Source organism: Mustela putorius, unplaced genomic scaffold (assembly GCF_011764305.1).
Source record: "Mustela putorius furo isolate JIRA1106 unplaced genomic scaffold, ASM1176430v1.1 tig00000743_pilon_pilon_pilon, whole genome shotgun sequence".
NCBI classification, from domain to species: Eukaryota; Metazoa; Chordata; class Mammalia; order Carnivora; family Mustelidae; genus Mustela; species Mustela putorius.
In genome coordinates, this window is record NW_025421464.1 from 6,033,182 (window position 1) to 6,057,080 (window position 23,899).

A 23,899-nucleotide genomic window follows, 5' to 3' on the forward strand; every position below is an offset into this window, starting at 1 on the left:
GAGCTCCATGCTGGGCATGGAGCCTACTTAAAAATAAAATTTTAGGGGCGCCTGGGTGGCTCAGTGTATTAAAGCCTCTGCCTTTGGCTCAGGTCATGATCTCAGAGTCCTGGGATAGAGCCCCGCATCGGGCTCTTTGCTCGGCAGGGAGCCTGCTTCCCCCTCTCTCTCTGCCTGCCTCTCTGCCTACTTGTGATCTCTGTCAACTAAATAAACAAAATCTTTAAAAATAAATAAATAAATAAAATTGAATTAAATTAAACAAAACAAAACAAAGCAAAAGAAACCTCCCCAGCTGGTACAGGGACCACTCAGAGCCCAGCATGTGGCTGATACTCATAGTGGCCGCTGTGAGTAGGTTTCATATTTACAGTATTACTTTGGGACACCCCTGTCAGTTCACCAGGGACCCCCCACCCAATTTACAGATGAGGAAGATGAGGCCCAGAGAGGTGAGGTAACTTACTCAAGCACACACAAGGAGCTGACCTAGGCTCCACGGGGGTATTGGGAGAGGGCCTGAAGCTTACCTTGACATCCTGCTCCAGGCCCCGGATGAGCTCCCCATCCACCTGGCCAGTCTGTGCGGCCCGGAGGCTACGACGTTCAGCCTTGCGCAGCCGGTACTGCAGGATCCGGCAGGTCTTGCTGGCCTGGTCCAGCTGCTGTCGCAGCTCCTGCAGCTGGTACACGTCCTCCTCCATGTAGACGTCCCGCATCTCCAGCATCTCCGCGCGCAGCTCCTCGATCTCATCCTGCAAGGGGGGCCGGGTCGTCAGGTCACCAGGCGGCCCTGCACCACTGTCTACTGGTCTGAACGCAAGCCACCCCCAACACTCTCCTAGTCCCCTCGGGGGCCTGGGTGTGCGAGGCTGAGTAAGGCCCCCTCCCCAAACACGTCTGTGTCCTCATTCTCAGAACCCATGGATATGTTACCTTTATAGGGCAAAAGGGACTTCGCAAAGCGGATGAAGTTAAGGATCTCCAGACTGGGAGATCTTCCTGTATTCTCAGCAGCCCAATGTAATCACATGGGTTCTTGTAAGAGGGAGGCAGGGGATCAAAGTAGGAAGTGACGTGACAGAGGAGAGGTCAGATGGACATGCTCTGAAGATGGAGGAAGGGGCACGGAGAGGGGACTATAGGCCCCCTCTAGAAGCTGGAAAAGGGAGGAGATCCTCCCCCAGAGCCCTTTCATGTGGCCTCGCCAACGGAGTCCTGCCAACACCTCGATTTTCAGACTTCTAACCTCCAGAATGGAAGATAATAATCTTGGATTGTTTTAAGGCCCTCCATTGGTGGTAATTTGTTGCAGCAAGAGGAGCCTAACTGCTCTGGGGAAGCAGGGCAGACTCATTCGACAAGCATTTAGGGGTACCAAGTAGGTGCCAGGCCCTGTGCCAAGCACAGGGGCAGGAAGGGACAATACTGACTGAGACCAATGGAGTCCCTCCTGCAGCTTCTGCATGGAGCCCCAGATCTCACTGGGGAGACACATGATAAGCCAACAAATCTTAAAAATTTGAATAAATGGCAAAAACAAAACCCCCACACCTAGCTAACATGCTAGAGCACTGGGGAAAGACTGTATTCCAGAACGTGGTCAGGGTAGCCATCTCCAAAGAAGGGACATCTGAGCTGAGGGAAGAAGAAGCTGACCCACAGCCAGCCAGCCAGCCAGGGAGAGATGTCTCTAGGCAGAGGGTCCAGTGTGTGCAAAAGCTCGGAGGCAGGACAGAGCTCGGGGTGTCAGAACACAGCAAGGTGGCTGGGGTAGTGAGAGGAGCGTGAGCGGAGGCTGGGGAAAGAGAGATTGGGGGTCGGCCATCTAGGGCCTTGAAAGGCCAAGTAAAAAGTCTGCATTTTGGGGGCGCCTGGGTGGCTCAGTGGGTTAAAGCCTCTGCCTTCAGCTCGGGTCATGATCTCAGGGTCCTGGGATTGAGTCCCGCATCAGGCTCTCTGCTCGGCAGGGAGCCTGCTTCCTCCTCTCTCTGCCTTCCTCTCTGCCTACTTCTGATCTGTCTCTGTCAAAGGAATAAATAAAAAAAAAAAAAAAAAAAAAAAAAAGTCTGCATTTGGGTTTTAAGTGGAGGGTGTTGGGGGATGACCTCACTTCCTCAGGGCAGCTCCTGACCACCTCTGTCACCGGCTCCCAGATGTCCCTCACTTCCTCTATGTCACCATGAGCATGTCTGAATTCTCTATTTAAGAGTCTGTCTCCCCTCTGGGAGTGTGAGCGTCTGGGGCACTGCCCCACGCCTACCCCCCGTCCCTCCTGTATCCCCCACACCCAGCATGGGCCTAGCACCCCACAGGTTCCCAACAAACATTAACTGAATGAGCGCACACATGTGCAGTTAGATAAACAACCACAAAAAAGACATAACAACCTGAAACAATCATCAGACAGAGTGTAAGGGAGCAAGTGAGGCAACCCAGCAGGAGAAATGGATGATTATTATGTCTAATAACAAATGTGCTACAAAACTTGAGTCACAAATAGAAATAATATCTACTCTTAGTATGACTGAAAGAATTAAATAAGATGGTAATTAAATGAGATGGTACACTAAAAAGAGAAACTGAGTCACAGGGGAGGAATGATCTGCCAAAGGCATCCCTGAGGGGCCAGAGAAAGGACCCAAGGGTGGTGCTGATGGGGGCAAGGAGGTGGGTCCAAGAAGCAAAAAGAACAACTCTGCAGGCCTTGGAGAGAGGCCACAATCCAGACAGTGTGTTCACCAGTGCCTCTACACCTTCCTTCCCCCCAAAGAAAATGGGTGGCTCCCTCTGGGGGCATGGCCTGAGGTTGTCCAGTGCCCCCCAGAGACTAGGAGTATTGGTTTAATTCAGGAGGAGGGTTAGAAAGCAGGCCAGTTCTTACCCCATCATCTCACCCCTTTCTCACAGGGTCCTGAACTCAGGAGAAGACAGAGGGGACAGGGATCTGGTTCTCCCAACGACAGACACAGTCCCGTTCCCACCATCGACCCAAGGACTTCATCCCCACTCGCCACCATGGCCTCTCCCCTAGGGATGGCTTCCACAGCAACCCCCAAAGTGGATGATTCTGCCTACACCAGCTGCGGAGGAAGGGTCACCTCAGTGGGCTCCCATCTCCACCTCTACCCCAATACACACACAGACTCACTGCCACCATGCCAAATGGCCAGAACTAAAAGCGGCAAAAGAGGAAGTGGCACAGTCAATGATCACACCAGTCAAAAGAAATGAGGAAGTGAGGAGTCCACACGCCATTTCAGCTCATGGTTTAAGGAAGCATAGAGGAAACGGTACTCAGGAAGTATGGGCCAGTCAGCTAAACCCAAAGTCAGCCAGTCTCCAGATGAGCCCATGTTCAAATCCCCACCCTGCTATTTCCTAACATCTCACTTATTCTCCCTGAAGTCACATGGACAGGTGACGGGGAGGATATGGAGGTCTAAGTGGACCTAAAACTCAGGATGAACCCAGGGAAAGGGCAGAGAACATTAAAGCTCATAATGTTGGGTGGCATTAATAGAAGTATGACATTTAAGTTATGGGAGGTGACATCACTCAACACAGGAACACGTCCAAAGCACTGGAGTCAGTTTGGGGGGACCATTTATTTTGTTTACTTTTAAATAACTGATTTTTTCTATTTATAAAAGTAGATTATGATCATAGAGACAATTCTGAAAATACAGAAACCTAATTCCTCCCCCTGGTTCTAAGTCACACTGGCTCTCAAAGAGTGGTTCCTGGGCTTGAAGCATATAACCATCACTGGGGAACTTGACAGAAATTCTCAGGTCTCAACGGAGATCCACTGAATCAGAAACTCTGGGAGGGGACCCCCCTGGTGACACGAAGGCAGGGGGTTTCCTTCCAGTCTTTTTCCTAAAAGGGCAAGAGCGATCTGTGACAGGACCACAAGACCAGGGCCTGACACAGAGCAGAGACTCAATAAGCATCTACAGAACAAGCGAATGAATCAGTGATCTTTCTCACATGAGCAGCTGGCTCCCCAGGGCCTGCCCGGGACCACAGTCAGTTTCTGAAAATGCAGGATGTTGCATTCAGGCCAGCTCCATCTCCTGTGGGGCTAAGGAGGGGGGCCCAGGCCCGTGGGGGCCTGTCCCAGCTGCAGGCAGAATGCGGGTCAGCCCCTCCTGGCACGGCCCAGGCAGGCCGGCAAGGCCACAAAGGCGGGCTTGTGGCCTGCACAGGCTGGGTCGGCTGGGACTCGGGCAGCAGGAGCGGGCGAATGCAGGACTCAGGCAGGCGCTGCGTTCTCGGGCTCAAGGTGGGGTCAGGGAAAGCAGCTGCTAGGCCCTTGGGACAAGACCCTGTTTCACTCCAGAGTTTCTCATATATATATATATATATATATATATATATATATATATATATATGACCCTGTTTCACTCCAGAGTTTCTCATATATATATATATATATATATATATATATATATATGAGAAAAATATATATATATATATATATTTTTTTTTAAGATTTATTTATTTGTCAGAGAGAGAGGGCACACAAGCAGGGAGAGTGAAGGCAGAGGAAGGAGCAACCTCCCCCCCAAGCAGGGAGCCCGACGTGGGACTTGATCCCAGGACCCTGGGATCATGACCTGAGCTGAAGGCAGACCCCCAACCAACTGAGCCACCCAGGTGTCCCACTTCAGAGGTTCTTAGACCTCACTGAGCCTCTGAATCTCCCTGGGCTGCTCGGCCCTCCAGTCCCAGCCCCCCCCCCCCCAGTCTGACCCAACAACGGGAGGAGGGGAGCTCAGCTTTCTCCACTCCTTCACAGACAGCCCAGCCGCCTTGGGGCTCCACCCCTCCCTCCCAGACCGCCCCCCCACTTTGTGCAAGGGGGAGGGAGGGGACAAACTCCACTGGACTCTGCAGGCCCAGTGAGGACACAGCAAGGTTGTTGGAGACCCAACACTGGTGGGGGAGCCCCAAGCCTCACTCTCCCATGCAGATAGGAAAAGGCCAGCAGCGTCCATCACAGAGCCTGGGGGCCCTTATTCTCAACCCCACAGTCAGAAAGCCCAGCCTAAAGAAGCCGGGGAAAGGTGGTCAGACCAGGCATGGCCTGCCAGCCCCTCGATAGCTCTCTATCCCCTTTGGCCACCCCTTCAAGCTGACCATCTCTTCTGGAAGCTGACCCTGATTATTTAACATGGACTGAGAAGGCGGGTGTGAGCAGGGATAGAGAATAGAAATGGGGCACCCTGCCTATTGCCAGAGTAGTCTTTATTGAAAATAATTATTTCGCTCTGATTACAGAGGTCATTCCTATTTATCGGAGAAAACTTGAAAATAAAAGGTCACTTGCTGTCTCCTCCACTGTTTCCCACTGGCTTCTGCAATAGGTCTAACCCTTTACCCTGGAATCCAAACTGTCCTGGCCTTCCCCCTGTTTCTGCCACTCCACATCCCCCCCAGCCCTGCCCCTGCATCCTCTGCCCCCCACATCCAGATATCTCAGGGCACCTGGCTGGCTCAGCCAGCAGAGCATGGGACTCAATCTCAGGGTCGTGAGTTTGAGCCCCATATTGGACATAGAGGTTAGTTCACAAAAAAATCTTAAAAAAAAAAAAAAAAAAAGAAGAGCTACCACCTATCGTGAGGCTCACAAATGACCAGGCCCCAGCCAAGCACATACATACCCAATAATCTCTTTTCTTTTTTTTTTTTTTTAACTTAAATTCATTAGCATGTATTATTAGTTTCAGAGGTAGAGTTCAGGGATTCATCAGCCTGATACAATGCCCAGTCATGCACAATAATCTGATCCCAACCCTGTTAGGGAGGTACTGAAAATGTTCCCTTTTTGCAGACAAGAAAACTGAGGCTCACAAGTTTCCCGGAGCTGCTCAAGTAAGAGACCGGTAGAGCTGGAATCCAGGCCGGCCCTTAACTGTGTTCTACTCCCAGGTTGGCCAGGGCTAGTCCTGCCACTAGAAAGGCCTCTGCCAGGCTAACTCCTAATTTATATCCTCCTTCCAGAGCATTCTGTCCTCTCCCAAAACACACACTCTGAACGCCATTCTTCTCTGTACTAACAACAAGTTCAGGTTGCATTTGCCTATTTTCAAGTCTGCCTTTCCCAAGCTGGGAGAATGGCAGGCGCCAGCAGAGACTTGTGTCTGGTCCCCTGCCCAGGACTGGCCCTTGTCACGGTCTACCGGAATGACTGGAAGAATGAGCGTGGCCTCTGCCTCGTCCAGTCTCTCCCCACAGACCAAGGTGTGCAGGCTCTCCAGACTGCAGCCCCAGGCCAGCTGCAAAGAATCAGGGAGAGCCCGGACGGGGTCTCTCTACCCAGGGAGCTCCTGCTCACCCACCCACTCCCAACCCACAAGTGCATCTCTGTCCATCCCCCCTACACAGCCTCCCAGCGATCCATGAGGTCAGCCTGCAGGAAGCAGCCTCTCTGAGGCGGACCCGCTCTCCGAAATGGATCAGTTCCCAGGAATCCTGGGGGAATTGGTCAGGAAGAGTCTCTTGGTCCATTCTGGGCCAGAGGACCAAACATGAGCTCACGCTACCGCTAATAATAGCGAGACCTTGCATGGCAGCGCGGGGCTTCACGGTTTATGAAGACTTTCCATCTGAATCATCTCATGGGTCGTCACAGAAACCCCATGGACACACAGGACCAGAATCACCACCTCTGTTCTAGAGACGAAGAACTACACAAGCGCACAGGGAAGGTGGGCTGTGCCCAAAGTCACACAGAGAGACTCCAAGCAGGATTCATTGCAGACTTCAGACTCTTTCGTCTGCACCAGAATTCAGGGAGCCCATGAACTTCGATGGGAAGAGGAAAAAAAAGAAAAAAAAGCATATCTTAATTTTCACCAACCTCTCACTAAGAATTCACATTTTCTTCCATCCCGGACAAGTCACAGGTGTATCAGCAGTACCCGAGAGTTTGGCACGAAGAGAAACCAGAGGTATTTTCACATCACATAACAGCTGCAGAAATCTCAACACAGTTTTTATCCTCATCAGTACTTTGAAATTATACTAGTCACCAAACCTGATGAGTTAATAAACACATATATTACTATATCATAATTCAGAAATACGGTTTGGTAACTATATTTCAGTATATCCAGTTTCCTTTGTGTTTGAGACACTTAAAAACATTATTCTGAGAATTATTCTCAGCAGAGAGCGTCCATGGCACAAAATAAGAGGGAGCCCGTGTTCCTTCTAGAGTTGCCGTCTCTGTGGGTCTGGGTCGCCACCCCCCCCGACCCTCTCTCTTCTCCATCGGGCCACAAAGCTAGAGAAGCAAAGAGCCACTTTCAAGCCACATTTTTAAAAACTTATTCTTATTTTTTAATTTTTTTAACATTTTGTTTACTCATTTGAGAGAGAGAGAGCACAAGCAGGGGGAAGGGGAGAGGAAGAAGCAGAATCCCCACTGAGCAAAGAGCCCCAGATGGGGCTTGATCCCAGGACCCTGGGATCATGACCTGAGCCAAAGTCAGATGCTTTACCAACTGAAACACCCAGGTGCCCTGTCAAGCCACATTTAAATGTTGCAGGAAATAATGCTTTCTGCAAGAAACCCATACATGCATAAGGTGATGAATCTTTGTATGATGAGGACAGAATGGGGGAGTTTAGGTTTGGGGCCCACAGGAACACTTGCACATGACAATGATTCCAGATGCATGGGTCTGATGGAATTGGTCTGGAGGAAGAGACGATGAGGTCTCTTGACCTGCAGGATTGGAGATGAAAGTGACCAAACTCAAGTCCCCTCTGCAGAAACATACAAGTGGCGATGGCTGGGAACTGCTAGCCAGCGCTGAGGGAACAGGGAGGGAAGCAGGAGCACAGAAGGTTCCTGAAGGCAGGAGGTCACCTCTTACCAGCCACTGAGGAAGAAACCATACCAGAGCAGAGGTCCCCCATCTACTTCCCACCCAAGAGAGTCAGCCCGCGTAAGGCTAGGGTGGATGCCTGTTCACCGAGCACCCCCAGGGAGCAGGGATATGAGCCCTACAGACCACCCTGGTACACCAAGGCTGAGTCCGGAGGAGGGGGGGCAGCATCTCAGCGCCGCCAGCTCCCACAGGGGATCTGTACGACCTGGGCCTTCTTCCACTGTCTGTCCCCCACCTCCACACCCCTCCACCTCAAATGCCATATCCACCAAGAAGCCTCCCCGGCTGCCCCAGGGCACAGCCTTTTTGTATGAACAATTATTGAGTCTCTATAGTAAGTCAGATTCATCAGCAAATCATTGAATTTAACTCTTGGGATAGCCACTCTTCTCTCCACTAATCTGTTCTCCACTTAGTACATGGAGGGTTTTGTTCTTTTTTTTTTTTTAACCACGTTACTCCCCTGTTTAAAACTCTCCAAGAATCATTAAGATTTGGAAATGACCCAAATGACCCTCAGCAAGTAGATCAAGACATGGTGGCCCATCCATGTGTGGGAATACTATGCAGCAATGAAAACAAATGAATGATGGAGACCCGCAATCACTGGGGCCCAGGCACAAACATATTCTGCCGGGTGAAGGAAACCAGACTCAGCAGGCCACTGGAGGACCCCCTTTATATGACATCTGGAAAGAGAAAGACTGGGGCACTTGGGTGGCTCAGTCGTTAAGTGTCTGCCTTCGGCTCAGGTCATGGTCCCAGGGTCCTGGGATTGAGCCGCACATTGGGCTCCTTGCTCAGCGGGAAGCCTGATTCTCCCTCTCCAGCTCCCCTGTGCTTGTGTTCCCTCTCTCACTATCTCTCTGTCATAAATAGATTTTAAAAATCTTTACAAAAAAGGGGGGAACAGAAGGAGTTTTGGGGGGGGCAATGGGACCATTCCACCTCTTGAGTGCGGTGGTGATTACAGAATTGTAAGCCTCTGCCAAAACTCACTTAACTGCATATTTATCCCCTGCCCTAACAGCAAGACTAAAGCCCGACCCCTGCCCACCTCCCTACTTCTACCTCCCCGCACTGGCTGTTCCCCCAACAATCACCTCACCTGTCCCACCACTAAGCCTCTGCCCCTGCCCGTCACTCTGCCTGGACTTCTGTCCCTGTATCTTGGCGCTCCTGGCTCCCCTCATGCTCGAAGCCTCCACGTAAATTCCTCCTCTCCAGAGAAGTCTTCCAGACCCCTATAGGCCCACTGTATTCATTCCGAACCTGTTTCTTTCATGGGACATGTCACAGGCTTATCTGTGATCTTAATTATTTTACTTATTGATCTGTTTGCTTATGGAATGTAGGTCTCTACTGCTAAGAGGTGAGCTTCAGGAGGAGAGAGCCGAGCCCAGTGCCTGGCACACAAAGGGATCAGCTCAATAAAGAGCTGCCTAATTAATAAAGGGGTCCTAAGACAGGAAGATTCCATCCTTTTCCAGTCCCCTGCAGAAAAATCACCTCCAGTCAGCGCTGCTGTGTGTAAATCTAATTCTGTGATTCTGCGAAGCTAATGCCCATGGAGGCTTCGGAGCTATTGGTGGGCCTCAAATCCTGGCCTATCAAGCCCCAGACTGCATTCCCAAGTATGTTGCCTTGGGACATACTTGGGAATGCAGGTTCCAGGGACTGGACCTGCCGACAGGCAGGCAGACCCAGGAAGAATGACAGAGCTGAGCTGAAGGATCCAGAACTTTCCATCTGTGAGACAGCAACCATTGTAGGAAGGGACAGGAGCCTTTGCCTGGCCCGTCTTCTCCCCACACAGCCCTGGCCACCACGGTCCCTCCCTCGGGCAAAAGCCCAGGCTGCCTGCCGTCTGCCACCCTGGCTCTGGCCTCGGGCACTCACCCCAGCCCGGAAGGGTGACCTGCAGGGTGGGTCAACAGTGGCCACAGAGGCGGCATGCCAGCCCCCCGAGAGGCTAGGGCAGCCATCTGCTATCCCTTCTGTCCATCCCCCAGGTCTGTCAAGGCTCCAGATGAGATCACTGCAGTTGGACCTCAAGGAGGGCAGAAGGCTCTGCAAAGCTCCACTTCCCTCCCCATTCCAAACAAAAGACTCCAGGAGTAGCAAGGAGTGGTGGGTTGGGGCAGAAAAGGCAGGGACACTGAATCCTAGAGAGAGATTAGGAACAATCACATGCCCCTCCCCCGCCCCCAAAGACCCAGAGTCCAGCAGAGTCCAGGAGTCCTCTGGGCTCCTGCCTCCCAGCCCAGAGCTCAATGCAGATTAGCCTCCTTGGGTGAAAGCTGGGCTCTAGTTTGGGGACAATCAGGGACAAAGGTCCTAGAGAAGGGCCAGGACACCCAATCAGGTATGGCCATGCTGGCACAGAGGCTACCTGGTGACCCACATGGTCATGAGGGAAGACAAGGGTCTTGGACTTGCCCCTCCAACACCAATAAATCATAACAGGCAAGAGTACTCTCTCCGTCCCAGGCACAGGCCGGGCAGCACCCACTGCCTCACTATATCCCCAGCCCCACCACTGATCGGTGAGGAACCAAGGTCAAACAGGTCAACAATGTTGCTCAAGGTTACATGCTAAGTGGCACAGCCAGGAGTCAAGTCCAGTTTGAGCTCTTATAAACTCGACTAGACAAGTCTCTATAATGGGGCCACAGTTAATCTTTACAAGGGTTTACCTTGTGCCTGATACCTGGCTGAACTCTGAACAAGTGTCCGCTATCTCAGCTTAACAACAGTCTCCTGTCGCAGGCGTCCATTTTACCAATAATCAGAGGCTCAAGGAGATGAAGGCTCCACAGCCAATCTGGAGTGTGCCTCCCCAAACCTGGCACAGCTCTGCCCATGAGAGCAGACACAGGTGGGGGGCGGGGGTGAGAAGACACCCAAGTCTGGGCCTGGCTTGCCACTGGCCCATTCCAGGCCTCCCCCAAGAGAACAGAGAAGCATCTGCAGCCCCCATAGCCTCCAGGGGGGCTGCTCACAGTGGGAGTGCCTGACGGTGTCCCTCTTTCTGTGTGAACAGGAAGGAAGGCAGCATTCAGATCTGGATCTGTTTAAAACATCTTCCAAATGGCTTCTGGGCTGCAGCCAAATCTCAAAGCAGGGAGAGAACAGGGCTCAGAGGTCTCTGGGGAGGGAGAGAGAGAGGTGAGGAAGTGGCTCCAGCATATCCCAGGATGTCACACCTTGGAGCCTTTGCTTGTGCCATCCCCCTGCCAGGTGCCCTTCAAGGAGCCCCACCAGACGCCCGCCCTTCTGCCTCTTGGCATCTCCAGGCTGTGTGACCTCTGCCAAACCCTTCCACCTCTCTGAGCTTCAGTGTACACCTATGTAAAAGGAAGGGGCTGGGTCCCACCCAGGTAAGGCAGAGCATATAGGGCTGACGCACAACCTGTAATTACCCAATGAATAATCTAATTACTGTTGAGGTAAATGTCCCCAAGGAGCCCACAGAAAGTTCCTGGTCCTCTAACACAGGAGCCAGGCCTGCAGCTGAATGAGCATGCGTGCACAGGATGGGGGGGCGGGGGCAACGAGGACTATGAGGACATGACAGGGACCAAGAGAAAGGGGAAAGGGGAGGGAAATGCAAGCACCAAGCACCAAGGCCCCCGAGGGCAGGAAGAGCACAGGGACTGAGGGCCCTGTGTGAGGAACACAAGGGAGCTTGCGTGGAACAGGGGTGAGGTGAGGCTGAGGGAGGCAGAACCACACAGGCTGCCCAGGCACTTGGCCAAGGCCAAGGAGGAGAGAGGCTGATGCAATTGACCCAGAAGATCCCGAGCAGATCTGAGCCAAACCAGCATAAAGCTGCTTTGCCGGGCCGGCCTGGCTGTGGGATCCCAGACTATTTTCCACTGGAGCCTGTGCTGCTCTCTGTGGCCCAGGCAACAGGAGATGATTCACCCAGGTCTTAGCATGAGAGACCCCAGGGGTGCCCTCTCCCAGCAAAGGGGTATCCCCAGATTACAGTGTCTGTAGCACTGGCCATTTGGAGACTGAGAGTGGTGGGAGGGAATGGGGGAATGCACCGGGAATTGTGTTCGGGGATCCCCACGATGCAATTCAGCTCCACGCACACCTCCCGGGCCCTTGCTCCATGCCAAGACTCACACCCGGATCCAGGCACAACGTCGGCCGTCAGGGACCCAGGGCTCACAGGCACTCAGACCTGAGCCTGCCAATAAGGGAGGAGGGGGGACAGCTGCTGAGCCCCTGCACTGAGCAAGGCCCCCACTAATCCTTACCTACGTGCTTCTGCCTATTTAATGCTCACAGCAACTCTGACAGGGCCGAGCACTGTCAGCATCCCCCATTAACAGACAGAAGACAATCTCCTAAAGGCGGAGGCTCACAGAGGAAAAGGCAGAGCCAGGACTCAAGCCTCGGACAGCTTGGCTCTAAGCACCGTGGACCCGGAGAAGGGCAAGGCTGGGCTGCTACTCCCACCTTGTCTGACTTCCTGCAATTCCTCAGGGAGGCCAGTGTTACCTGCTCAGAATACAGAAACGGTGCTGACCTGGGGCCTCCAGGGAAGGCCAGGGTCAGCCTGTCCCAGAACACCCTGGAGTCTCTAGCTCTTTCCCTACCCTAGCTCCAAGTTCCTTCTGGCACCAGCAGGCAGAGAATATGACCGCAGATGAGGTCATGTGCATGGACTAAGAGGGGAATGACCTTAGTAATAACCTTGGCTGCTGACCAAGGCCCTGCCTGGAGCTTAGCCGAGGCCCTCCCCCGGGGAACTCCCTCTCCCCCAGAGGCTACACAGGATGTGGGGCTCCTTCCCTTCCTCTGTGCCCAGGATGCTACTGGATATGCCACATACCTGAATGCTGATCCTCCCAAGTGCCCTGATAAAAGGGATTAGATTCCCATTTTACACACAGAAAGACTGAGGCTTGATGATGGGATTTTTCAAATGGAGATAATGCACAGGGAGGAGGTAACAAAGCAAAGTTTGTCCTTAGACCTGACCCCAAAGAAGGAATTTGTCCAGAAGACCACAGAGCCTTCCTTCCCTGACACCCTGGGGTCCTGTGCCTTGTGCCTGGCCCTACAGATACACACTAAGGGGTGGTCAGCTCCTAGCCTTGCTGTATGGCCCCCTCCCAGGAAGGTGTTCACAGTGCCTCAGCTTGGCATTCAATGCCCTTCCCAAACGGGCCCAACCCCCTTTCCAGCCTCTCCCTCACCACAGCCTATACCCACTATTCCCTCCAGCTCTTTTGTTTTAAGCCTGTAGACCACCTGCCTTTCATTCAATCACATGACTGAGTCGGTATGACGTGCCCAACACCATTCCAGCAGCTGGGCACTGAGGCAGCCACTCAAGCTAACTCCACAGCTCTAATGCCTCCTCCTCCAGGAAGTCCTCCAGGTCCCTCATCTTCTGAGTGCCTACATCTCCTCCAACCTCCTCTATTCTGGCCTCCTTCATTGTTTCCCAGACAAGAATGGGCACCCTTCATAGATGGGAGCAGCGTGGCCCTCCCCACTCCCCAGCAAAGGGAGAGGGGAGGAGGAGGGAGAGAAGGGCAAGCCGGAAATTCCAAGGAGATTAGAAGGGAGTTGCCCTGGCCCTGCTTCTCCTGTGGGCAGGCCTGACAATTGCTCCATTTCTTTCAGCCCACTGGGCCCAGGCCCAAGTGCAGGGCATCAGGGGCCTGTGGGTCTTTGGTGCAGCTTCTCCTGACTTTGTGACCTGCCAGACCAGAAGGTTACACATTGTCAAGCCCCTGCCATACTCCTCACTCCTCCCAGCAGCCTTGTGGAATACTGAGCTTGTACACATTTGCTCCAGAGGACAGGGACCAGGATTTCCTGTGTTTCCGTGTGGATGAAATGTCACAGCCTCTCTGCATATGTGTGTGCGTGCATGAGTGTGTCTGGGGACCCCGGTTCGTGGGTCTCTGGTTTCCTTTGGCAAATGCCGCAGGCCTGATGAAAGCGTGCTCTCTGCTCATGTCCCTGCTTATGTATCCGTAGCTGTGTGTCTTGTGCCTGTGTAAGTGTCTCCTGGGCGTGTGTGTGAGCCCCAGGTAAGCATGCAAGGGCCTTCACTGCTCTCTTTGTGGAAGAAACAGGGCGAGTATCCGGGTGACAAGCTTGTGTCTGGGCCCGCCTGGCAGCGGCGGATCTGTGGATTTCCGTGGATGCCAGCGCCTGAGCGTAATGAGGCTGCGTGGGTTTGTGTGTGTGCCTGCATATGTATGTGTACTTCCGAGACGTCTGAGGGTGTCTTCAAGCTGTGTGTCCGTCTGGAACACAGCCAAGTGTGCCTAGGTATGTAAGATGCGTGTGTGTGTGTGCGTGTGTGTGTGTTTCCGAGCCAGAGGTCTCCTAGATGGTGTGTCTGTTGTGCCTCCTAGTGTGTGGGTGTGAGGAGACAGATTTGGTATCTGCACGGGTTTATGTCCTTTGGTGGGTGTATCCCGTCTACTAGATCTTGAGGTATGCTTCTGGAAGCCAACAACACATGTGTGTCACTGGATGTCTATGGGACGCATGTGTGAAGGGCTGTGGGTCTCTGAGCTAGAGCTCTGAATACATATGTTTGTGTGTGCGAGAGCGAGCGAGCCCAGGGACATCGGCCCAGCCCCTCTGCGAGGCATGCTGGGAGCCCTGGGAGCTCCGAGGTCCCCCCAGGCCTCCCGGCAGCCGCCTCACATTTTCCGTCTGGCTGGAGCTGCCCTCCTCCCCCCAACATAGGCAGACCGCTGAGGATTCTTAAAGACCCAGTTCTCAGAGCAGCTTCTCCCAGGCTGCCTCTCAGCTACCGCAGGGAGGGCTGGGATTCCAGGCAGGGACTGGACAGGGCTCTGCTGACCATAACGACCACCCCTGCCCCCACCCAGTGACACACTCTGGGAGCTGAGAAGCACTTCACAACTTGCTCCTGGACCAGACATCTGGCCCTCAGCCTGGTAGCCAGGAGGCTCTCAGAAAATATGGTGGGGGGGATGGGTTGAGTGAATAAATGAAGAAGGAATAAATGAATGAATGAATATGGGTTGAGTGAATGAATGCCTGAAGAAGCAGGTAAGGGAAAGGGACACAGGGACAGGCACTCACGTTTACGGTGCATCCCAGCAGAAAGGGTATGACCCTGAGGGAGGCATGCTTATCTCCCACTTTATAGAAGAAACAGAGGCTCAGAGAGGCAGAGCCTCTCATCCGACGTCACACAGCATGTAACCAGCAAATCCACGCAAGAACCCTGCCCTGTGAAAGTCAGAGGCCCAGGTTGCCTCCTGCATGGGAGAGGGTGAGAGAGTCAGGAGGCAAGCGGAGCTCCCTAGGGTTTTCCAGAGTGGTTCCCAAGTACATCAGCCGTGCAATCGTGGGTATGTCATATAGCCTCTTGGTTTCTTCATCTGATGTCAGAACCCTCGGCACGTGTTGCCGTGAGGAGTAAGGGCTTACTTAACCCAGAGCCTGAGGCATTGGGAGTGATCCATGGGGGACAGCGTTCATAAGCCCAGAGCCACCTAAGTCCAGAGATCAGTGGTCTGGGGGTCCCCAGGCTGGCTCTCCCATTCCAGCACCCTGGGCTCCAGCCTAACCATTAACTAACCCTTCAGGCTGGATCCAAAGCCCCATCATTTCCTCCAGGACCTCAGATTCCCTTCATCCAATCACGTGCTACACCAGTGCAGGGTACACTCACATCCAGGCATGCATGCACACGTCCCTCTCCCCCACCTGCAGGCCCCAGCCTCAGGTCCCGGGATTCATTCCCCTCACTTGTTCCCGACAAGTCTTAGCCTAGAGCCCACCACACAACAGGATTCCTTTCAGCAAGCTGTGTCCCAGGTGAGATGCACTGTTATCAGTACAAAGCTCATGGCTCCACTCATGCAGCAGAAAGAACGGGATGCAGAGATCTGGAATCCTGGCTTGACCTGGGGCCTCCATTTACCCTACTGTAAGTGAGAATGGGGCATGGATTAGATGCTTCCTCTGGGCCCTCCTGGGCTGACAGCTGTACTTCAAACGCTCACACCTAGAAACTCCGAGGAGGCAGGGGGTAGGGGAGAGGTTGGGGGGGAGGCAACCCAGCACGGAATCTGATCACACCTTCCTGTCCTCCCTGAAGCAGCTCCTGATTTATTGCCATCTCAGAGCTGCAGGGATTCACCTTCCTGGCTTCTCCCCGCTTCCCCAAGAATGAAGACACAGACATCCTATATGTTCATGGGCTGACAATGACAACAATTCCCCCAAGAGATGTGGATGTCACTGTTTCTAGAATGTTCTCTTGTCTATTCATACCTCCCGGATTCCTGAAAACAATCTTATAAAGCTGCCCGGGTAGGTTCCATCATCTTCTTTAAAGAAGAAAAGGAAAAAAGGAGCTCAGAGAGGCCAAGTGACTTGCTCACGGCCACACAGTAAATGGAGAGTCGGGTGTCAAAGTCGGGTCTTTGGGCCCCAACTTTCAGATTCTTTCATCCACACTCTGATGGGTTTCCCGCATGTTCTCACCACATGACACGTAATGGTTAGCAGTGATAGGGACCTGGAAGAGCTCAGGCCACCAGGGCTTTGAAGGTCCAATGCAGTCGACGTGTCTGCTCTGCAGCTAAAGCTACATCTTCGAATCCTGGAACCTCAAAAGTTCATCATCTCCAGGCTTCCTTGGTCGGAAGGGATGCTGAGGTTGGGCAGCTCGGCTGTAGCCACTAAATAAATCTCCCCCTGAATGTTCCTTCTAATCACAACCACAACATTTTGTACAGTTTACAAGCTGCTTTCCACACACCCCAGGTCTCCGTCCAAACATGCAAGGTCATCCAGCCTTAGTTTGAACAGCTCAAGTGACAGCGAGCTCACTCCCTTCTCTGTAGCAACTCCTCTCTCTGACTGGGAGGCAGCTGCCCCCTTCACTCCTTTCCCACTTGGGCCCCTGGGCAGGCCTCATGCAACAGGAGATCTGCCACGGCCGCCCGTGAGGCCTTCCTTCCCCAGCTGACAGTTCCAGGGCCCCCGCGCCTGGGAGGTGAGCCCAAGCAGGGCCCCACCGGACTTGAGACTCAACCCAGGAGGCACAAAACCTACAGGGGACATACTGAGGATCTAGAGTCCTTCTCCTGGTAACTCAGTATCTGCATCTGGGAAGCAAAGAGGCCCAGAGGGGCAGAAAATACGTCAAGAGTGTAATGCACTCTTGGGGCACCTGGGTGGCTCAGTGGGTTAAAGCCTCTGCCTTTGGCTCAGGTCATGATCCCAGGCCCACATCGGGCTCTCTGCTCAGCAGGGAGCCTGCTTCCCTCTCAGTCTCTGCCGGCCTCTCTGCCTACTCATGATCTCTGTCAAATAATTAAATAAAAAATCTTAAAAAAAAAAAAATAGACTGTAAAGCCCTGGCTGTCGGGAGATCCGGCTCAGGAACCCAGGCAAGTCCCTTCCTTTCTCTGGCCACTGTTTACCCATCGGGACAATGAACAAAACACCTCCTGTAACAGCCCCTATCCTTGAGGTCCACATCCCCAGCCTCTAGACTTTCACCTCACCTCTATGAGATGTGGTGGCCGTGTCAAACAAAGCTCTAGACAAGTTCAGGGACCGACCCAAGTGCACACAGCAAGAACCACATGGTCTGGCCCGGCTCACCTCTCCATCCAACCTCCTTTCTCTCTCCAATCTCCACGCTGTCCTTCAAAATCAACACGCTTTTTCCCCCTTCCCTCAGCCTCTGGAATGTTCTTAGTCCAGCTTGTAATGGGCTGGCTGCATGTCATCCTCCAGGCCGTGGCCTCCCCAGCCCCACCTGCGTGCTCTCTCCGCACACGCTGTCGTTCTTCGCTCTTATCCTGATCTGTGCTGTGATTTACTGTACTGCTATTGTCAAATCCCAGTCTCCCCTACTAGACCCAGAGCTCCGTGAATGTGTAGACACGTCATCCCTGTCCACGGCTGTATCTCCGATCTGCACTAGGGCCCCGTACACACTTGGTGCTAAATAAATAGGGAAAGAATGAATGAGAGGCCAGAAGAGTCAGGCCCGCTTCGGGTCGGGAGGAGGCTATTCTGCCCCCCAGAGAACCCACAAAGAATATGACGGGTGCCTGAGGAAATGTGTCCCCTCCCGCTGGAGAGCAGCCGTGATCACAACCACTCTCATGTGAGGCTCACTCCACGCCAGGCACTCTTAATGGTGCTTACACACACCATCTCCTTTAACCCTTAAGGTTGAAAGAAGCATGATGGACCTTTTTATAATGAGGAAACTGAGGTCTGGAGACAGTAAGTCGCTTGTCCAAGACCACACAGCCAGGAAGCTAGACCCCAAATCCCCTCGTGGCCTCCTGAGACTTGCCCGTGAAGCAGAAATGTGGTTCAGCCCCAGCCCAGGCAGGGGGAGATGAACAGCCAGGCCTCGGCCCCTGGAGACCTTGGGCTCAACCCCCAGCCTTTGGGGACTACCGTCCATCTTAACAGTCACCACTGGCCCAGGTGGGCTCCAAAGCTCTGCCCAATGACTTCATGGAATGGACAGGAGCCCACAAGGGTTGGTGCAGGAGGAGACCTTGAAGCAAAGCTCCAGGGCCCACCTCCCTTGCCAGGATGAAGAACGTGGTCCAGGAGGTCTAAGTTTAGAGCAGCTCCGGCAGCCAGGGCCAGAAGCAGTCAGGGCACTAAGACGGCAGGGCCAGGCCTCTTTCTGGCTTGTCTCTGTCCTCCCACCCACCCCCCACAGGGCCTCTCCTCACCCAGGGCTTCTAAAGACTGTGAGCCCTGACTGAGCCTTCAATTGTCAGCCGTGAATGGGGCCTTTGGGAAGACCCACCCACCCATTTAACAGATGAGGAAGCTGAGACCTAGCTTGGGGTAAGATCAGAGGCTGAAGGGGTGGATTATGCTGATTCAAACTCTGTCTTTTTATTGTACAAGCATTTCCCGAGCGCATGCTGGAGAGGAGATTCTGGGGGGAAATCGGGAGGGAGAGACACAGTTGAGCAAGACCCTAAAAGTCTCACGAGAGGGAAACCTACTTGGCCAGAAGAGCCACAGTGCAAAGCTAAGTGCCGGCAGGCAGACATCAATCAGCAGAAGGGTATTAATTCTGGGGCTCTCAGCCAGGGTACTCTGGGGTGCTGTGCCAGGCCATCAACGGACAAAAGTGGCAGGTAGCACTGCGGCCTTTTCCAAAACCATGTCCAGCCAGTGCTAGGAGAGCCCATGAAGCTTTCAGTCTCTCCAGCCACGGCCAGTACGTGAGCACTGGGCTGCCTGTGGAGTAGCTGGGGACCAGGCAGTGAGCAGGCAGAGACTGGCCAGTCCCCAATAGGTGCTCATTCCCCCCTTGAGGATGAAGGTAAGACGGGTCTGCTCTCCAGAGAAGGTCTCAGGTCCCCAAGATGCCCAGAAGGAATGCCCCTTTCAGACAGACAGGTTCCCTCCTCTCACCAGGAGCACGGGAAGGACAAGGTCCCTGGGCCATGGGACACCGGTGGGACTGCTGTGTGCACAGGGCAGAAGAGAACAGAAGACAACATCCTGGGATTTAGGAAGTGGCCCCTGAACCAGTTCTCCCACGACATCATCCTTCCAGGCTCTGGGACCGTTACACTGGGCGGAAGTCGGACGCTAGCCAAGGGGATGTTCCCAGATGTCATGCTTTCAAACAGGACCCGCCCTGAAAGACAGGCGGGGACAGGCCTGCACCAAGGAAAGCTCTGGGTGAAGACTCAGCACAGTGTTCCAGCCTCTCCTTGGCAGGGGACAGCCACAGGTTTCCCTGTGGCACAAGTGCACCCCAATACTGTCCCCCAAAAAGAGAGCCACCAAAGGCCTGGCCCCTAGCAGGGGGTGAGGGGGGGGGGCTTCTAAGAAGCTGAAGGACAGGCTCCAGACCCTCACTGACTCCCTCCACCCCATCCCAAGTAATGCAGCTAGGCATCTTCCAAAGCAGTTTTCTCCAGACTCCCTCCCTCCAAAATCAGGGCCCTCTGGCCCGTCTCCTCAACTGGGTTCCTCTTCAAGGGGACGGTTTCCCAAATAAAAAGGGAGGCAGGATGTGTGGGAGCTCTACGTCGCCCTCAGGGTGGTCCCCGAGGATTAAGGCCCCCTTTCCCAGCTCGTTCCGTCGCGCCGTGAGCCGGCTAGTGCCTCAGGCCCCTGGGGCCGCCACAACCCGCGTCTCCCACCGCCTCCCGCTGCCCCATCTGCGCCCCCACCTTGAGATAGTCGTTCTCCGAGCGCAGCTCCTCCAGCTCTCGCACGAAGCCTCCGGGCCCGCAGTCCAGCATCTCCTCGGTGAGGTCGGAGAAGGCGAGCGAGGCACTGAGGGGCAGGCGGCTGCTACCCACCGACGACGCGGCCACCGACGGCTCATCGGGGGAGGCGGGCGGCCTCGGGGGCTGCTGTGCGGGCGGCGCGGGCTGGGGAGGCTGCCCCGTGCGGGCCCCCGCCGGACCCCCGGCCGCCGATTCGGCGTCGCTGCTCAGCGCCAGCTCCAGGCCCAGCAAGCGGGCCTCCTCCGACGCGCAGTCCGACACCTCAGAGCTGCTGTCGGTGAGGCTGGGCGGTGGGGGCGGCGGTCGCGGCCCGGTGCCGGGGCGCGGGCGGCCCTTGGCACGAACCCCGGTGCGGACCCCAGCCACCCGCGTCCCCGCGCTCCGCGCCCCGGGCGCCACCGCGCGCCCCTTCTTGTCCGGCCGCGCGGAGGACGCGGCGCTGCAGGCGGCTGCGGCGCCCGGGCCTGGGCCGCGGCGGCCCTTGGCCAGAGACCAGCCGGCCACGTCCTTGGGCCGGGCCGGCGACGGCGCGCGGTGGCTCTTCTTCCTCTCCGGGGCGGGCACGGGCGGGGGACCGCAGCCCCGGGCTGGGGGCTCCCCCGCCGGCACCTCCATCGCGGCCTCCCTCGGCCTCAGCGAGCGGTGCGCATGGCCCGGGCCCGCCCGGCCTCCGCGCCCCTGGGGAGGGTCCCGGCGCCGCTCCGGCCGCTCCGGCGGCTGCTCCTCTCGGCCCACCTCAGCCGCGGGACTGCGCTCCGGCCCGGACCCCTGCCGCACAGGATCTCCGCTGCCCTGGGCTCGGAGAGAGCGGCCCGACCGCCTCCAGGCGCCCCGGCTGCGGCTGCGGCTCCGCCCGGCGCCCGCCCCTTCGGCCTCGCCGCGCCCCCGGAGCGCGCCCGGGCCTCGACTGCCTGCGCGCCGGTCGCTCCCCCGGGCTCCGAGTCCGACTGCGGCCCGGGCCCCGGCTCCGCCCGGCGCGGCCCGCCCCCCGCGCAGCCCCGCCAGCTCCCCGCCCCGCCGCCTCGGCTCGGGGGCGCGCGGCTCCGCGAACAAAAGGCGGACGCGGCGGGAGCGGTAGGGAGGGACACAGGCGGCGAGCGAGGGAGGGATCTGCGAGGCAACAGCGACCCCCTCGAGGGTCAGGCAGGCCGGGGCTGCCGCGGCCCCGGCTCTCTCCTGCTCCGCTCCGCCGCCGCCCCCTCCCCTGCCCGCCAGCGGAACGCACCCAGCCGACGCTCCCCTCCGCCCAGGGTCCGGGCAGGGGCCGCGGGAGCGGCGAGCGAGGGGACTCGGAGGCAGAGGCCGAGCCGACCTCAGATCGCAGGAGCCAGCATCCATATACACCGCCGGTGCCTCGCCCCTCGCGGCCGTGCGGAGCGTGCGCAAACTCCGCCCCCCTTAACCTTGCAAAGCAAGACAATTATCCCATAGTACAGATGCATAAACTGAAGCCGAGGGAAGGTAAGCGATTAGCCCAAAGTCAATGGCCGAGCGGGGATGGAGCCCAAACCTCACACCACCAGGGCGTCCTCTCTGGCTCAGCTAGCTCAGCCTCCCTCTCACAGGCGTAGGGACCGTGAAGCCCTAAGTGCATGCCCAGGTCTGCACACCTCGGCGGGCTGGGATCTCAGGCATACTCCCTCCAACCCCAACCCGGTTTCAGGCTCTGCATAGTTAAAATGGGGATGATCCACTATGAGATGTCAGACCGGCGATGCTTTGGGAGTAGATTCTGACCCCCGGAGGGGGCTGGCGCAGACTAAAGACAATTGTCCTGATCCCCACACGTTCCGTCCCCCGAGCAACCCCAGACTGCCCAGAGCCCTGGCTCTGGTGGGTTTCCGTTCTCTCCTTGCAGGGCTGTGCTTCTGGCTCTGCTGTGGATTTTCGCGTGTCTGTCACACCTTCCCCTCCTCCGTCCCCTCCCCCGCTCCCTGCTGCTGCTCTCCTCCCCGTCACCTAGCCACCGCCATACAGAGCCGGTTTTAAGTCCTTTGGCTGCCCCACGGGTGGGCACCCATCCTCAGCGTGGCACCACGTTGCCCCCTGGGGAGGGCTGCAGGGTGATGTTTACCCTTCTGCACCTGCTTCTCTCCCCGTTCTTACCCCGCCCCTTTTCATCCACCGGACCCTTTTCTCCTCCCCCCCCCACCAAGTCCTGTTTCTTCTCTTCTTCCTGCCCTTGACAGTCGGTTGACACCAGGTCTGCTTCTTCATGTCTTTCCCACCTCTCTCGCAGCAGAGAATCCTGGGGTGTGCCTTCTCACCTGAGACATGGCTTCGTCCTGATCTAGGTGTGTCCAGGTGTCCATTCAGGTGTGAGTGCCCCTCCACCCTCAGAATTTTCCTCCAGGCACCCCCACAGAGCCCTGTGGAGCAGGGCCACTTAGCAAGTTCTCCGCAAAGCCTTCTTTCCCGGCATTCAGACCCCATCCTGGCATAGCACAGCTCCCCTGTTCCCCCAACCATCCTGGTGCCTAGTCCAGAGGCACCAGATAGAACAATGAGTGGACTTGTCACTGTGCCTTCCTGACCTCCTGAAGCATCCAGTATAGGAAGGAGATGGGCCACCGCAGATTCGCTACAAATGAGGTAGAGTTGGGGCACCTGGGTGGCTCAGTGGGTTAAGCCTCTGCTTTCGGCTCAGGTCATGATCCCAGGGTTCTGGGATCTAGTAACGCATCATCGGGCTCTCTGCTCAGCGGGGAGTCTGCTTCCCCCTCTCTCTGCCTACTGCTCTGCCTGCTTGTGATTTCTCTATCAAATAAATGAATAAAATCTTTTTTAAAAAATGAAGTAGGGTTGTGTGGCATGGGGGCAAGGGCCAGAGCAAGACTTCTCACCTCCTGTGCCCCCGAGTCCCCACCTGATTTAGTCTGATGTAGCAGATGACAGACTCCTTCTAGCTCTGATGTCCCCATTTCTTGTAGACTGGTACAGAGAATTCTAGTGAGTTCTCAGAAATGGTTTGCCTTCTCTGTGTTTCGGTTTTTCCTCTCCAAGAATGTGGGCTTGGAGAGGCTGGATGGTATTAATCCAGGCAGGGGACATGCTAGTCCTGGCCAGCTCAGCCATTCCTAACAAACCCATGGCCACACTGGTGGTCCTGAGAGTACAGTGACTTCAATCTTCCCACTTGGTCCTGGGCGTTGAGTCCTGGCTTTACCGTACATTTTGCCTGGGTCCCAACAGTCATGGCCCAGAGTGGGGGGAATCCGAGGGCTCTTCCTGCTCTGAGGGTCTTTTGGTTTGGGGAGCCATGAATCTACAGTATAGCCCCAGGAGGGCAGCAAGACCCTGGTGGGGTGGAGTTCAAGGTTGGGGGTGGGGGCGCCTAGGCAGGGGGTGTCTAGACTCAGGCTCAGTTCAGACCAGGGAAACTACAGAAGGAATGAGACTTGCTGGGAGTTTAGAATTGCTTACACACAGACAGGGAGGCTGTCTGCAGCTTCCCGACCCTTGGGCACTCACTTAGGCTAGGCTCTGAGCTCAACCCTTCAGCAGAGGAACTCGGGAATGTTAGGAGCTTCTTTCTTTTCTTTTCTTTAGTTTAATTTATTTATTGACAGAGAGCGAGCACGCACACACACAAGCAGGGGGAACATCAGGAGAGGGAGAAGCAGGCTCTCCGCTGAGCAGGGCGACTGATGCGGGGCTCAGTCCCAGGCAGATGCTTCACCAACAGGGCCACCCAGATGCCCAAGCTTAGGAGCCCCTTGTACTTGACTATTTTCC

The 23,899-nt window shown here is 55.4% G+C and overlaps 1 protein-coding gene across 3 annotated transcripts in view; it reads right to left on the reverse strand.

The window, feature by feature from the left end:
* Positions 1-21,149, reverse strand: part of SOGA1 (suppressor of glucose, autophagy associated 1) — a 68,522-nt gene extending 47,373 nt beyond the window's left edge. For 2 of the 3 annotated variants that reach the window (XM_045084173.1, XM_045084171.1), the window contains exons 1-2: positions 20,105-21,149; positions 531-755 (exon numbers count right to left, since the gene is read on the reverse strand). In XM_045084173.1, coding sequence (XP_044940108.1) covers positions 531-755; positions 20,105-20,779 — 900 coding nt within the window. In that variant the 5' untranslated portion in view covers positions 20,780-21,149. The remainder of the gene's footprint in view (positions 1-530; positions 756-20,104) is intronic. The other variant, XM_004746476.3, reaches the window with a different exon arrangement.
* Between the last annotated feature and the right edge of the window lie 2,750 nt (positions 21,150-23,899).